General features: G+C 42.5%; 1 protein-coding gene across 1 annotated transcript in view; it reads left to right on the top strand.

The window, feature by feature from the left end:
• AOAH (acyloxyacyl hydrolase) overlaps window positions 1-4,292 on the top strand; it is a 187,562-nt gene extending 183,270 nt beyond the window's left edge. Inside the window, exon 21 of the mRNA XM_058528289.1 lies at window positions 4,054-4,292. Coding sequence (XP_058384272.1) covers window positions 4,054-4,182 — 129 coding nt within the window. The 3' untranslated portion in view covers window positions 4,183-4,292. The remainder of the gene's footprint in view (window positions 1-4,053) is intronic.
• The last annotated feature ends 12,409 nt before the right edge of the window (window positions 4,293-16,701 follow it).

Below are 16,701 nucleotides of genomic sequence, written 5' to 3'. Positions count from 1 at the left end.
GGCTGTCACCAATCAAGAAACCCCACCAGGTCCCTACCCTCCCCCTCCCCTCTCCATGGACTCATGCTTGAATCCTGGGGCGATCAGGGGCTGCAAGTGGTTTTCACCAGACAGTGGGTGTTAAGTCACCTTACTTTGTCACTCTTCTAAGAGAACTTCAAAGAGAAGCAAGAGGAGCCTTCACAGTGGACGGATGACCTCCACACAGTTTTAGCACTGCAAGGGCTTCCGAGCGCAGCAGCAGGCAGATAGGTGGGTGGCAACACCCCACAGACGCACCAGACCTGCAGGGGTGCCTGCAGAAAAGAGCCAGTGCCCATCAGATGTGGACTTACCCAGAGAAAGGTCCACACCCGCTGGAATGGGCAGTGGTGTCGGGACAAAAGCAGCACTGCCCACAGACAGCTATCTGGACTCCCTGCAGCTGGGGCCCTGCAAGAGCAGGCAGCAGCTGAGCCAACTACAAAGGGAGAGACATGAAGGGTTCTAACTCCGTTAACCAGAAAACCCCACTTCACCAAAACCCCCCATTTGCTAGCATCCTGCTGGACCTGATTTCATTCCATGCGTGTATTTAGTAGGGTTAGTGAGTGAGGTGGCCTATGAACCCCTCCTGTGCTGCAGATCTTGTGTGCACTGGCAGGAGGAAGCTGTCCCCTGTCCTGAGGACAAATGCTGGGGAGGTGCGTTGAAAAGTTTCCATTGGTGAAATAAATGAGCTTGCATCCGCCTGATGGAACACCGTGCATTGAATAAAAACAACGATATAGATCTACCTTTAGTGACACAGAAATATGGTTGTAATATAGAGCAAAGTAAATAAATGCAGATTACAGATTGTGGGGGCAATTACTCAACTGTATGCATTTGTCAGCACTCACAGAACTGTTTACCAAAAAGAGTTAAATTTGCTGTGTGTAAGTTATACCTCAAAAAGAGCAGGTTATATAATATTTACAGAGGGATCCAATTCCTGTGTGTATGTGTGTCCGTGTGCATCAGAAAGGCTCTACACCCAGTGTTAACAGCAGCTATCTCTATTATAATTACACATGAATTTTATTCTGTTTTTCTCTTTTTGCTTAATTGTCTTTTTAAATTTTTCTCAAATGAGTAGATATTGCTTTAATATTTTAGACTATGAACAGGGAAGAATAAAAGAATGTTCGTGTTCAAGGAAGCTAACGTGGCATAATGAGGGTAAAGGATAGCTGTGCCTTGCCCTGTGCGGTGTGTCATGGGAGTTATAAGAGGAGCTGGCTATAGGAGAAGCCCACACAGTGCTCAGGAAACGTTTGTCAAATGAATGAATGATTATAATGGGTCATTTTATCACAAGTCTCTAGGTTAGTAATAACAATGCCACTCTCATTTTAGACCCAATATCTTAGCAGTGCACACTCATAAATATTTTAATCTCCATTAGAGTGACAGCCAACTAATTGCTTTCAAACCACAGTTACCACATGCTGATCTGAGCTCTTGATTTTAACTTTCCTTTTCTCCTCACCCCTGCCTCCTCCCTTAGTAACTTAGATTGGGAAATAAATGACCACAAACGCCTTGGTACCACATAATTATTAGGAAGACAGCTTAGGTGTATCAAGTTGAAAGGCAGAAAACAAAAAAGAAGAACCGGTAATTTTCCACAGACCTGGCAGCAGCCTCCTTTGTTGAGAAATAGCAGGAAAGACAGCCATAGGACCAGTCCTCTGTCTTCAAAGACACTGATTGCTTAGTGTGTGAGAGATGATCAGATCTTTCCCGAAAACCTGCTGGCTTGACAACCAGCCTCACTGTGTGTGGGTGTGGGTGGGTGTGGGTATGTGTTTGTTTATGATGTGGGGGGACAGGTGTGTATGGTGTGCGTGGTGTGATGTGATATGTCTGTAGCATTGTGTGGTGAGCAGGGGGTGTGGTAGGTGTGTATGTGGTATGTGTGTATGTGGTGGGGACAGGTAGGGTATGTGTGGGATGCGTGTGTGTGTGTGATGTATGTGGTATGTGTGGGTGTGATGTGCATGGTGTGTGTGGTGTGTGTGGTGGGGACAGATGGGGTGTGTGTGTTAGACACCACATGGATATAATTGAGATTACATTGTTGGATGGGTGGAATATTGGATGCACCTCAGAAAGCTCAGAAACATATTAAAATACTGGGGATAGGGCCGGCCCCGTGGCTTAGTGGTTAAGTGCGCGTGCTCCGCTACTGGCGGCCTGGGTTCGGATCCCGGGCGCGCACTGGTGCACCGCTTCTCCGGCCATGCTGAGGCCGCGTCCCACATACAGCAACTAAGAAGGATGTGCAACTATGACATACAGCTATCTACTGGGGCTTTGGGGGGGCTTTGGAGATTAGCATGGATGTTAGCTCAGGGCTGATCTTCCTCACAAAAAAAGAAAAAAAGAAAATACTGGGGATATTTAATGTAGTGATTCAACCAGTTCTAGTTTTTTCTGACTGCTAAAATCTTACACGCAATTTAGACCCAGAAAGATCTTTAGATCATTTACTCTAGCCCACTCATTTTGCAAATGAAAGAACTGCAGCCCAGAGAGTGGAAGAGAGCTACCCACACCACACGTGGAGCTGGCAGCACTGCCTGTTGGAATGGTGAACAGGACCTGCCCTTTGGAGACCATGTCCACATGCTTCTGAATAAAGTCGGGGACATCCTGAGCATCCGCCTTGAACAATGTGTTCCCATCCGAGGACTTCAGCCATCACTTTGATTGTTCAGCATCAAAAAACCCTGTGGAGATGTAGCCATCTGGGGCCTGAAGGCCTGGCCAAGCCCAATTTGCTAAATGAGGGCATTATCTGCAGAGAAAGACTCCTCATCAAAGGCATGTTATTGACAAGCCAGAGGATCAGACAACCAAGAATGGATGTGGCTAACATCATGGATAAAGGGAACCTCACGTATAACAGTGCAACCAGAGAGTGGGCATTAGGCTGGGAAAGCCGGAGACAGGCCTGTTGTGCACTAAGCCAGTGATTCCTCATCCTGGCAATCGAGCCACTCTCCATGCTCACAGCCTCCTTCAGGATCCCACCCCTACCCGGTGACCTGTCCAGCCTCATCTCCCAGGCACCCATAGTTCCCCACCATGCCATTCTCTTCCACACCTCTGTGCCTTTGCATGTGCTGTGTCCTCTACCATTTGCACTGTTTCCCACGTGATCTATCTGGTGAACTCGTTGAAAATTCTGTTCAGCCATCGCCCTCTTCAGAGAGGACCTGTTGTTTCCCCCCACCCAGCAGAGTTTGCACCTCCTCCCCTTCCAGCCTCTCACAGCCCTCCCTATAGGTTTGGTGGTATAAGTTTGCATGTCTGGTTCCCTCACTAGACTTGGGGTTCCTTACTCATCCTCTTCATCTCCAAAACCCAAGCTTAGGAATTGCAGTAAATGTTAGCTGTCCACAGATAAGTGAATAAATGGCTTTCTGAGGAAGTGTATTTGTTATCTATTACTACACAGCAAATTACATCAAATGCATCAGCTTAAAACAACACACATTTATTATCTCACAGTTTCAGTGGGTCAGGAGTGCTGGCAGAGTTTAACTGGGTCCTCTGCTTAGGGTCTCGTAAGGCTAAAATCTCGGTGTGTCATCCAGGCCATGTTCTCATCCAGAGACTCAGCTGGGGAAGAATTGCTTTCAAATTCACTTGGGTCATTGGCAGAATTCATTTCCTTGTGGTTGTAGGACTGAGGACCCAGCTTCTTGCTGGATGTCAGCTGAAGGCCACCCTCAGCCCCTTGCCATATGGGCTTCACTACAAGGCTTCTTACTCTATCAATCCAGCAAGGAGAGTCTCCAGAGCGAGACTGCTAGCAAAGCAGAGTCTTAGATAACGTAACATAATCACTGAAATGACATCCCACCCATGTTCAAGGGAAGGGGTTATACAAAGACACGGAGGTAGGAATCATGGGGACCACCCTGGAGTCTGTCCACCACACGAAGGACAGAGTAAATCTTGCTGGTAAATTCTTTACTTTGTTGTAATTTCCCTTTTACTCCTCCTTCGGGTTCTCTCTTGCAGGTGGCTTCGCTGCTGTTGGCAGATCGCTTCTGGAAGAAGGTGCAGCTCCAGTGGCCCCAGGTTCTGGGAAAGGAGAATCCATTCAACCCGCAGATTGAACAGGTGTTTGGAGACCAAGGGGGGCACTGAGTCCCTCAGGGACACACACTCCTGGGAGCTCAGGGAGGCACAAACCCTGGTAAACTCTTTCAACAAATAATTATGAGGCTGCCATGTCACAGGCTCATAGGATCCTCATTGGCAGCATATTTGCAAAGTGCTTTTCTCTCATTTTAGAGCGCATCTGAATGACAGTGTGACTCTGTGTGCTTCCCCTCCAATTGTCCGTCAAATAACCTTTAATAAAGTGCTTTGGGTGCCACTCCAATCAAAAGAGTATCTGCACCCTTTAATGTCTAACTGTTCTAAAACCGAATAAGAAACTCTGGGATATTCGGCGACTTACACAGGGACTTGGTGTGCCAGGGGACTGATCGTCCCTGCTGTTGACTTCTTCAAGATGGCGGGCAAGCTGAGGCTCCTCCTAGGAAGGCTGCTGGCTGGCTGCCAAAGTCTCTCACAGCAGAACACAAAACTATAAACACAAAGTTAGGTACAAAGTTAAATATTTATTTAGAATGGGAAAAGAAATCACAACAAATTACAATTTTTTAGAATTTGACAAATACCATAAGCCCCACAAGGTCCAGAAAAAATGACAATTTTTCTTCCTTTAAAAGATTTTCTTACATTTTTTGGCTGCAAATTCTGATTACTTCTTCCTATAACAATGATTTTGTGATGTTATTGTCTGTAGATAGAACAGAAAAATCAAATTTGTTGCTTATTGTTGATAGTTTAGAAGAGTTTTTTCCAGCTATGCAACTCATTATCAGTAAAATCACGTAAATTTTTAGGATTATTGTCAAATTGAGAAAACCTCTATCAAATTTCTTTTGTGGGGGAGCTATTAAAGACACACTTCTTATTTGTAGTACTATTAAAGCATTGTGTTCATATAAGCACAGGAATTCTGATAAATTCTGTTGCACACCATTCTCATTGGTGTGTCACCTCCCTTGCCCATCTCTAATTGCAGCCATGGATTTGAGAGTCAGTCTGTGTACACCCACACCCACATCATGTTGCCAGCATCCCACCTCAAGCAGGCGCATCTTTCTGCATTCTGCTCTCAAGAGCTTGCTTGACACAGCCCAGAGGTGTGGGGCAGTTCCACTCCAGGGGTACCAAGGGCCGATGAATAAATGCTCCAGCCTCTTCCTTTAGTGGTCATTTTGGGGAGGTATTCTGTGTGCTTCTCAGGGGGTCTTGGCAGAATCAGCCCAAGCCACCCCAGCCACCACCTTAAATGGTGCTTCCTCCTTCTCTGTGTCACTCTCCCCGCTCCATCATTCCTGCTTTTTGGGATGGTTTATTTTTCCCAAATAAACCACCTACACCCATATTTTTGTCTTAATAAAGACAAAATTAAAATGAGGGTGTGTGTGTAATTGTGTATGTCTTATTATCAAATATACTCCTGATAGGGAAATACTTCTATTTTGACTGGGCACCAACGCCAACCAAATCTCCCACTCACCGTATACATGCGATGACTGGAAGACATGACCACAGCCTGGCTTCTGGCTTTGTGTAAACCATGCCTTGTTTCTCCCCCACAACTCACACACTTCCTGTGCCAGGAGCTGTAGGACACTCTCATACTGTGATCTGACCACTGCCCTGCCCCTTTGTCACAATGCTGGAGGACAATAGGAGCATACCTGGAAGCCCTTCCTACACCAGGTTGGCTGCGATAACCTAACTGTGCACAGAAATGACTGCAAACCACATAAATATTTCAACCTAAAAAGATCTCCATTTCAACTTCCCAGGAATTCCCACAGCTACACCGGAGCCACTGGATATAAGAGAAACTATGACAGAGAGGAAGCAATTATGTTTAAAATATCTTAGTTTTACAAATTTTACAAAGCATATGACCATGTGAACGCATTGCTGGCCCCTCCCAGGACTTTGGAAGGGACCCCAAAACTTGATCTTTATTAAACTTATGGTAAATCCACTCTGCTCACAAGATTAGTTTGCCAGATTGTGTGTGAGCTTCAGTCTGGGGGGCCAAAACACTTAAAATATTGTCAACCTATTAATTTCTGTTACCTGGACAAAACCCTTGGTTCAGCATGACCAGCACGTGTCCCCAGGAGATGGATCAGCACGGAACCAACAGGCCATCAGGAGGCTGCTTGTTTCAAGCAGGAAATACAAACTAGAAGAATGAATTGGAGAGTGAGAGGTGTGGAGGTGTTGGACCGTGGGAACCTGCATATCCGTCTCCTCCTGCAGGATGTGTCTATTTACAGGATCTTGGTAATCACATCATTGGTTCTGGTGTTTCAAATCTCTTGTTCTTTTGGGGGTTTTTTTGGTGAGGAAGATTGTCCTTGAGCTAACATCTGTGTCAATCTTCCTCTATTTTGTACGCAGGATGCCACCACAGCGTGGCTTGATGAGCAGTGTGTATGTCCACACCTGGGATCCAAACCCGCGAACCCCTGGCTGCTGAAGCACACACAAATTTAACCACTATGCCACTGGGCCGGCCCTTCTCACATTATTTTTAAGCACCAAAATACCAACAGTTGTTGTAGTGTTGTTTGTTTATTGGTTTTTTAATCTGAAATCTTAATCATTCAGCACTACACACTATACCCAGAGAATACTGCACTAAAATTTTGTATTCCTTTAGAAAGAATTCCCTTCAATCCCACCTCTGTATAAAATGCTTCTGAGTTACTTTATTGCTCTCCCACTTTCTATTCCCCAGAATACCAGTGAAGTTGATAATCTTGTATTGCTTGCTGTTGTTGGGGGGAGAAAGAATACATTTTAGGCCCTGATCTTTTTCCAGAAGGCCCTGAAGGACTAGAGTCATTTTAAAAGTTGGGAGAACCCAGAGGGAGAGTATAGGAAACGTGGAGAGTACAGGGAGGGTGAACCGTCCTGAGCCTGACTACCTCCTTTCTCCCACCCTGAATGCCATCTCTGTCCCTGCCACTTTTCCTGTTTGAATTCTCTTAGGGACTGAACCCCCACCTTGGGGAATAATTTAACCAGCTCCATCTTCCCCATGCTCCCTCTGAACAGACTCAGGTGGGAGGATAGAAGCACCTGGGTCCTGAGCCCTGACCTCCCTCTGGGGCACAGCACCAAGAAATTGAGAGGTGGGAGAGGATGATGTCCCATCTCACTTTTTTATAAAACACCAATACTGCACAAAATAAATACGAAATACCACTCCTGTCTCCACAAGAACTGGAATCTGAGGCCAGGCCCTCTCTCCTGGTTCCAGAGCCCATGGGTGAGGTGCATGCACTTCTGCCTCCATTTTCTATACTCCACACCAATCCAGACACATTCCTACTTTGAGATGCAACCAAGTCTTTCTGTCTGGCTTGGGGGTCTTCTGTCCTGATAAGGTGCTTCGTGTACTTCTTATAACTTCTGAGTGTCCAGAATTTACAGGGTAGCTGCAGGGGACAGCTTCTATGCCATATTTCTGCACTGGCGCCCCTTGAGCTACTCTCTTCAGCCTCTAGTTTTTCAGAACCATAGTGTGTGAGTGCTGTCGTCTGAGAGGCACCTAAAGGGCCTTCCTGGGGTGGCTCGCATCCCTCTCCAGCCCCCTCCCCTATTCCTAGAGTGGCCTTCGGTGAGAAGCATCAGCACCTGAACAGAAGTTTCATAAGATGAGAACCTGGCCAGTCATGTTGACTCCTGGATCCATAGCCCAACAACAATGCCTGGCCCACAAGAGGGGCTCAATAGGAGTACTGAGTGAAAGAGTGAATGAATGAATGAATGAATGAATGAGTCGTTAGTGTTGCTCTCCAGGTCACACTTTGTTATTTTTTGCTAGTTAAAAACAAAAAAGGAGCCTCTTTTTTGACACATTTAAATTAGCCCCATTGAAGCACACTCCTGGTGAGAAGGGTAAGAAAGAAATGTAATCAACAGAGAGGATGCCTTCCTCTCTGGGCACCATTGGTGGGGAGACTTGGGGCTCCCATGTGATTTTCACCTAAACACCCCAACACTATAGTGTCATTTGTTTCTCCTATTTTCAAATGAAAGACCCGTCCTGCCCTTCACTATTGAAATGAGGCTCCTCATTTTCCACGTGGATAATTATCAAGAACTTCTATTACCATTCCCCTAACCCCTGATATTTTTTATTTAGAATAGAGCCTTTTGGGTTCAGGCCCTGGTGAAAAAATTTTCAGGACCCCCCCCAGCAAAAGCAGATCAGCTGAAAAATCTTTGTATGAGACTTAAATAGATACACAACATAGCAGGGCAGGGCAAATTCCTGAGTCCCCAGGAATTTGCCCCAGCTTCCCCACCCACCTTCTCATCAAGTTAACCCCACTAGAGAAGGGATTCTTAACCGGGTCCTTGGAAACCTCCCCTCCCCCAGAATTAAGAGTGCCTATGAACTTGAGTGGGAAAAAAAAATGTCTTCTCCACCCTCTAAGTAAAATTTAGCGTTTCCTTTTATTATGAATGTAGGCAGCAAAACACAGCTGTATTATTGGCTGTCTTTGCTACGACTCACAGTACATTTGTTGCAGATACAGTCAATTCTCATTATTCATGGCAGTTATGTTCTATAAAGTCACCTCGAACTCTGAATTAGGAAATGCTGAACCATTGCTCCTAGGGGAAATACAGGGTTAGATTCCTGCCAGCCTCTGGTCACAATGTTATTGCCAACCAATCAACACATAACCTTGTTTTGTGTGTGCTTCTGTTTAAAGACACCTTATTTAGTTTATAGTTGATTCATTAACATTGAATTCACAGCCAACAGCACTATAACTCACATCTGAACAAAGCTATCTACACATGTATTTTTTTTCCATGAGCCACATCACAGCCTTCTTGCACCTACAAACACCAGACAGCACTTTAGCACTATGGTTGGGAACCATTTTAAACAGGAAACCATCAATAAAAAGCATTAAAATGCCAAAAACATGGCAGTAAATATATCACGAAAGGACACTTGTTTACAGGATGAGAGCTGAAACAAGAGGGCAGAGCGCTGCCTCATTCAACCTCACTGGGAACGTGCATGTCAGGATCAGGTCCTGTATCAAATGACCACAAAAGTGCCATTAGTATTGATTTGGGAGTAACAAATAAATTTTAGTAAGTAGGTGAATTCACAAATACAGAATTCATGAATAACAAGGATCAAGAGTATCTTGAAATACCATTTATGGCCATCGATACTTTGAAAAACTGTAGCTATTAAACCCTATATAAAAGAAGCACATGTATTGGTGTATGCCCATGTTTAAATGTTTCAAAATATTTTAGTACTGTTATATTTGGCTTCAATACAATTAGTTTCCTTTGTAATCCTATGTGTTATATTTTTTGCATTTAAAAATGTTACTCTGAGAAGGGATTTCCACGCTTCCCCAGCCTGCCAAGGGGATGCATGACAAAAAGGTGGTGTGCTCCAGGGTGTGGTGATTTGAGAAGGAAGAACTCCATAGTTTAAAAAGTCTGGAAGCACAGCATAAATTATCTGCTTCCTAGAAAGTCACAGGGTGGAAGTTCTGTGGTAAAGAAGTCTGTTCAGCTCATTTACCCAGCATTTGTGACCTAGTGCCTTTTCCTCGTCTGATAGCTGTTAACACCCTGGGGGCATCATGCTCTGCTGAACCACCTTGGGAGATGCTGTTGGAGGAATTAGCCCCTGTCTAAAGCACTCACCGGCAGTGTCAGGAGAGGAATTTCCCAGGTATATTAAGACCAGAATCCCCACTCTCTATCATTTGCGTGAGGCAAGACATCTTTGGAATCCTTCTCATTGCAACAACAGCCTTCCAGAACTAAAAATGACAAAGGCAGCGCCTCTCCTGGGCCTTGAGATGCATGGGACATTCACTGTGCTGTATGGATTTCCTGATGAATGGATGCATCAATATGCTATTAACATGTCAGTTTCTCATTAAATCTGAGTACAGAATCCATGTTTGCCGGGCAGGGTGAACTCCTCTAATCTGATCGGGCAGAGGTTCTAGTATAAATATTCATACAAGCTAGGTCTCTTTTAATCTGGTCCTTCGCTTGGGGTAAAGCGGGGTGGGAAGAGATTGCTTTTAAAGCCTGTTTTCTGGGTTACCTCTTAAAACTGCAATATCAAAAAATAATGGCCTCATCATCATGAATCTGTCGTTAAGGAGGATTACACATCTGAATCTCTTGGATGGATGGAAATGCAGAGGAGAAATAAAGAGCACACAATGAGGCTTGCTGAGGATTTCTTTGGGCATTATGCTCCTGGCTGGCTGCTTTGTTTATAATTAACTACATGGAGCATTTACAGGAACCCTTTCAGCCTCAGAGCTCTGCAAATGCAACTCACCGGTTCACAAAGCCTCAGTCAATAAACTGCAGCAGAAGGATGGGCGGGAGGGTACCCCAAGGGCTTCCGTGGCAGCCCAGGCTCAAGGCAGCCTCAGACTCTGGAGATTTTCAGTCTCACCTGAGGACTCTGCCCTCCAAGATTCACACTTTGTACAGGCTCAGAACAGCCCCCAGGTGTTAATATTTTTACGGTGATCTCCACATTGTAGCTCCGCAAATATCAGCCAGAGCCTGGACTTTAAGTGAGGCTGCTAAGGGAGCAGAGGGCTTTTGAGGGATAATAAGTGGTGACTCCAGGCTCATGTAACTCTCGGAAAGAACAAAACTCGGTCCTGCCGCCTCCTGGAGCTGGGGCACACATCGAAACACCATCAGTGGGAAGTTCTGTAGCAACAGGCTTTGGAGGCACTCATCAGAGTTTGAATCTTGTTTAAGCTCCTGGTGCCTCAATTACTTTTTCTTTAAAATGGGAGCAGTAATACCTGTTTCCCAACACTATTGTGAGCATTAACAAGAAGAGCTGTTGCTTACAGAGGGCTAAGCGACATATATTGTCTCTCTTACCCCTTATAACAACTACATAAGGCAGGTCTGCCATGATTATGTGCTTTTATAGACAGGGAAACAGAGGCAGAGAGCAATTAAGTAACTTACTCAAGATTACATGGCTAATAAATGATGAATCAAGAATTTGAAGCCAGGCTGTCTGGCTCCAGGCTCTATGCTGCTAGCTGCTAGGCAATCTCACCTTTATTAAGTAAGATAATGTTTGTACAACATGGCAAGTGATCTCAACACTTATTCTCATCATCTCTATAACCAGGGCGTGGTTTGGCCACCACGCATGCTGGAGTCTGCTTTGTCTGCAGGGTAAAATTGAAACTTCACCAATAGCCCGTGCCTCTGCAGATTCACTCTTTTCCTGCCCATCTCTTCTTTTATCCTACATCCTAGCCACGGGAAACTTGTCCCTACAAACATGGGCAGTGGGTAAGCCTCCAAAGAAGGCTGCCAACCATGGCTGCCCTCTCTGTACGTGCACGCCGATCCTATCACAGAGAGATAGCCGTTCTAACATGTGTGAGGTGATACCTCATTGCAGTTTTGATTTGCATTCCCCTCCTGATTAGTGATGTTGAGCACCTTTTCATGTGTTGACTATCTGTATGTCAAGAAATAACAAGTGTTGGCAAGGATATGGAGAAAAGGCAACCCTTGTGCACTGTTGGTGGGAATGTAAATTGGTGCAGCCACTATGGAAAACAGTATGCAGGTTCCTCAAAAAATTAAAAATAGAACTACCATATGATACAGCAATTCCACTGCTGGGTATTTATCTGAAAGAAACATAAACACTAACTCAAAAAGATATCCACACCCCCATGTTCATTGGAGCATTATTTGCAATATTCAGTCCAAGATCTGGAAACAACCTAAGTGTCCATTGAAGGATGAATGGATAAAGAAAACGTGGTATATATAAATACAATAGAATATTATTCAACCATACAAAAGCATGAAATCTTGCCATTTGTGACAACATACATGGACATTAAGGGCATTATGCTAAGTGAAATAAGTCAGACAGAGAAAGACAAATACCGTATGATCTCACTCGTACGTGGAATCTAAAAAACAAAACAAAACTGAACTCATGTATGCAGAGAACAGATTGGTGGTTGCCAGAGGCAGGGGGTAGGGGCTGAGCAAAATGGGTAAAGGTGGTCGAAAGGTACAAACTTCCAGTTATAAAATAATTAAGTCTTGGGGATGTAATGTATATCATGGTGACTATAATTAATAATACTGTATTCTATATTTGAAAGTTGCTAAGAGAGTAAATCTCAAAAGTTCTCATCACGAGAAAAAAATTATAACTATATGTGGTGATGGATGTTAACTAGACTTATTGTGTGGTCATTTCACAATATATACATATATCAAATCATTATGTTGTACACCTGAAACTAACGTAATGTTAAATCTCAATTACACTCAGTAAAATACATATATATGTAATAAAGGCCTAACTATATTAAAAAAAGAAGAAAAACTAGAAATAAATGGAAATTTTTTCCTTTTTTTGCCCTTTTTTCAATTTTCATTGTGTTTAAATATGTATAACATAATACTTACCATTTTAACCATTTTTAAGTGTACAATTCAGTGGCATTAAGTACATTCACAATGTTGTGCAACCATCACCACTATTCATTTCCGGAACTTTTTCATCATCCCAAACAGAAACTCTGCACTCATTAAACAATACTCCCCATTTCCTCCTTCCCCCAGCCCCTGGTACCTCCGTTCTACTTTCTGTCTCTATGATTTTGCCTACTCTAGGTACCTCATATAAGTGGAATCATGAAATATTTGTCCTTCTTTGTCTGGCTTATTTCACTTAGCACCATGTTTTCAAGGTTCATCTGTGCTATAGCATACATCAGAATTTCATTCCTTTTATGGCTGAGTAATCTTCCATTGTATGTATATATCACATTTTGTTTATCCATTCATTTGTTGATGGACACTCGGATTGTTTGCACCTTTTGGTTATTGTGAATAATGCTGCTATGAGTATTTGTTTGAGTCCCTGCTTTCAATTCTTTTGTGTATATACCTTGGAGTATAACTGGTAGATCATACGGTAATTCTATGTTTAACTTTTTGAGGAAACACCAAACTATTTTCCACAGTGGCTGCAGTGTTTTACACTCCCACCAGCAATGCACAAACCTTCCAATTCCTCCACATCCTCACAAACACTTGTTATTTTCCATTTTTTGTTTGTTTGTTCGTTTTTTGTTTGTTTGTTGTTCAAATGGGTATGAAGTGGTTTTTTTTTTCAGCTTTATTGAGGTAAAATTGACAAATAAAATTGTAAGATATTTAAAGTGTACAACATGACGATTTCATATACATATACATTGTGAAAGGATTCCCACCATCTACTTAATTAACACATCCATCACCTCAATATTTACCTTTTTTTGGTGAGAACACTTAAGTTCTACTTTCTCAGCAAATTTCAATTATACAATATAGTATTAGCAACTACAATCACCATGTTATACATTGGATCCTCAGACTGTATTCATCTTAAAACTGAAAATTTGTATCCTTTTACCAACCTCTCTCTATTTCCCCCACCACCACCCCAGCCCCTGCCAACCACCATTCTACTCGCTGTCTCTTTGAATTTGACTTTTTTTTAGATTCCACATATAAGTGATACCATGCAGTATTTGTCTTTCTCTATCTGACTTATTTCACTTAGCGTAATACCTTCCAGGTTCATCAATGTTGTTGCAAATGGCAGAATTTCCTTCTTTTTTAAGGCTGACCAACATTCCATTGTTTATATACGACATTTTCTTTATCCATTCATCCACACTGGTTGGGGATGTTGCATCCCACAGCACGGAGGCTGTGCATTTGTGGGGGCAGGGAGTATATGGGAAATCTCTGTATTTTTCCCCTCAATTTTCCTGTGAACCTAAAACTGCACTGAAAAATAAAGTCTACTGGGGCCGGCCCCGTGGCGTAGCAGTTAAGTGCGCGTTCTCCGCTGCTGGTGGCCCGGGTTCGGATCCTGGGTGCGCTCCGTCGCACTGCTTGTCAGGCCATGCTGTGGCGGTGTCCCATATAAAGTGGAGGAAGATGGGCACAGATGTTAGTCCAGGGCCAGTCTTCCTCAACAAATAGAGGAGGATTGGCATGGATGTTACCTCAGGGCTGATCTTCCTCACAAAAAAAAATAAATAAATAAAAATAAATAAATAAAAAATAAATAAAAATAAAATCTATTAAAAAAGAAAGTTAAACTGGCTGGTGATGATTTGGTAACTGAAGCTATTTACCAACTCGCTAAAAAGTCTGTAATGTTACTGCACTGGAGGCAAAAAGCCGTCACGTGAATTTAGGCTACAGGCAGCGGTTCTCTAAATCTTGTTAACCTGCAGGCTAGAGTTTTGTTTTGGATCTAAGTTTTATACATGGCTGGCTATAGATTTTGCAAGTCCTATACTTCTAAAAACAAAATTCTGATAAAATAATATTATGTTCTGCTATTGTAATTTTATATGCTAGGAGCAGTGAGTTGGAAAGCGAAATTTTTTTAAATGTCATTTAAAATAGTGTCAAAAAGCACAAAATACTTAAGAGTAAAACCAACAAAAGACATGTAAGACCTCTATACCGAAAACAATAGCTTGCTGAAAGAAAGTCTAAGAGATCTGAATTAATGGAGCTATATACATATTCATAAATTGGAAAACTCAATATTATTAAGTTGTTAATTCTACTAAAATTGATCTGTAGATTCAGCATAATCCTAAACATAATCCCAGAGACTTTTTAAATAAAATAAAATTTGAAGCTATCTAAAATATATAGAGAGATGCAAAGAACCTAGGCTAGCCAAAGTAATTTTGGAAAGAAAAAAGAAAAAAAATAGAAGTGTTTCACTCCCTGACTTAAAAGTTACTGCAAATTTACAGTAATCAAGATCGTGTGATACTGACATCAAGACAGACAAATAACTTAATACAACAGAATAGAGTGTCTGGAAACAAAGCCCCATATATATATATAGTCATTTGATTTTTTACAAAAATAACAAAGAAATGCAAGGGCAAAGGAGAGTCTTTTTAATCAACAATACTAGGACAATTGGATTTTCTTTAATGACCTTCCACCTCTGTATCATACCATATATAAAAATTAATTTGAGATGGATCATAATTCTAAATGCAAAAGCTAAAACTAAAAAATTTCTAGAAGAAAACAACTTCACAGTTTGGGGATAGGTAAGAATTTCCAAGACAAGACACAAAAACAACGACCAAAAGTGAGAAAAACTGATAAATTAGCCTTTAGACAGAATTAACATTATTCGGTTAAATTAGACAAAATTTAAAACTTTTGCTCATCCAAAGACACCACAGACTGGCAGAAAATATTCACAAAATGATTCCATAATATTTAAAGAACTCCTACAACTTAATAATAAAAAGACAAACAACTGGGCCAGCCCCGTGGCCTAGTGGTTAAGTTCGGCTGGCTCCACTTTGGCCACCTGGGTTTGGTTCCTGGGCACAGACCTACGTCACTCATTGGTGGCCATCCTGTGGCGGTGACCCACATACAAAACAGAGGAAGATTGACACAGCTGTTAGCTCAGGGCAAATCTTCCTCGGCAAAAAAAAAAGAAGACAGACACACAACCCATTTTTCTAATGAGCAAAAGATTTGAACACATGATTTACAAGGGAAGGCATATGAATAGCCAATAAGCACATGAAAAAGTGTTCAACACTCTTAGTCATGAGGGAAATGCAAAGTAAAACCACAATGAAATACCACTTCACACCCACCAGGATGGCTAAAAATGAAAAGACTGACAGCAGCAAGTGTTGACAAGGATGTGGAGCGACTGAAACTCTCATAGGTAAGCACTTTTGCAAAAGTTTCTTATAAAACTAATTATAAATCTACCCTATGACCCAGCACATTCACTCTTAATTATTTACCAGCATATGTCACAAAAGACTTGTACAAGAATTTTCATAGCAACTCTATTCGTAATAGCTCAAAGCTGGAAGCTGTCCAGATGTCTATCAACAGGAGAAAGCATAAACATGTGAAATACTATTCAGCAATATAAAAGAGACTACTAGAGCCGGCTTGGTGGTGTAGTGGTTAAGTGCGCACGCTCCACTTGGGCGGCCCAGGGTTCGCAAGTTCAGATCCTGGGTGCAGACCTATGCACCGCTCATCAAACCATGCTGTGGCAGGTGTCCCACATATAAAGTAGAGGAAGATGGGCACAGATGTTAGCCCAGGGCCAATCTTCCTCAGCAAAAATAGGAGGATTGGCAACAGATGTTAGCTCAGGACTAATCTTCCTCACCAAAAAAAAAAAAAAGAGAGAGAGAGAGAGAGACTACTGACACACACAACAAGAATGAGCCTCAAAATCATTATGCTGCCTAAAGAAGCCTTATACAAAAGAACATACGTTGTGTAATTCATATATGTGTGTGTGTGTATGTGTGTGTGTATATATATATATATGAAATTCTGGAACAGGAAAAACTAATCTATGATGAAAAAATTCAGAAAAGTGTTTGCCTGGAGTGGGGGAAACTGGATAGGGACATGAAAGAACTTTCTGGAGTGATGGCTCTATCCTGATGAAAGTTTGTA

This window comes from Diceros bicornis, chromosome 3 (assembly GCF_020826845.1).
Source record: "Diceros bicornis minor isolate mBicDic1 chromosome 3, mDicBic1.mat.cur, whole genome shotgun sequence".
Lineage (NCBI taxonomy): Eukaryota > Metazoa > Chordata > Mammalia > Perissodactyla > Rhinocerotidae > Diceros > Diceros bicornis.
This window is presented reverse-complemented; position numbering and strand designations above follow the sequence as displayed.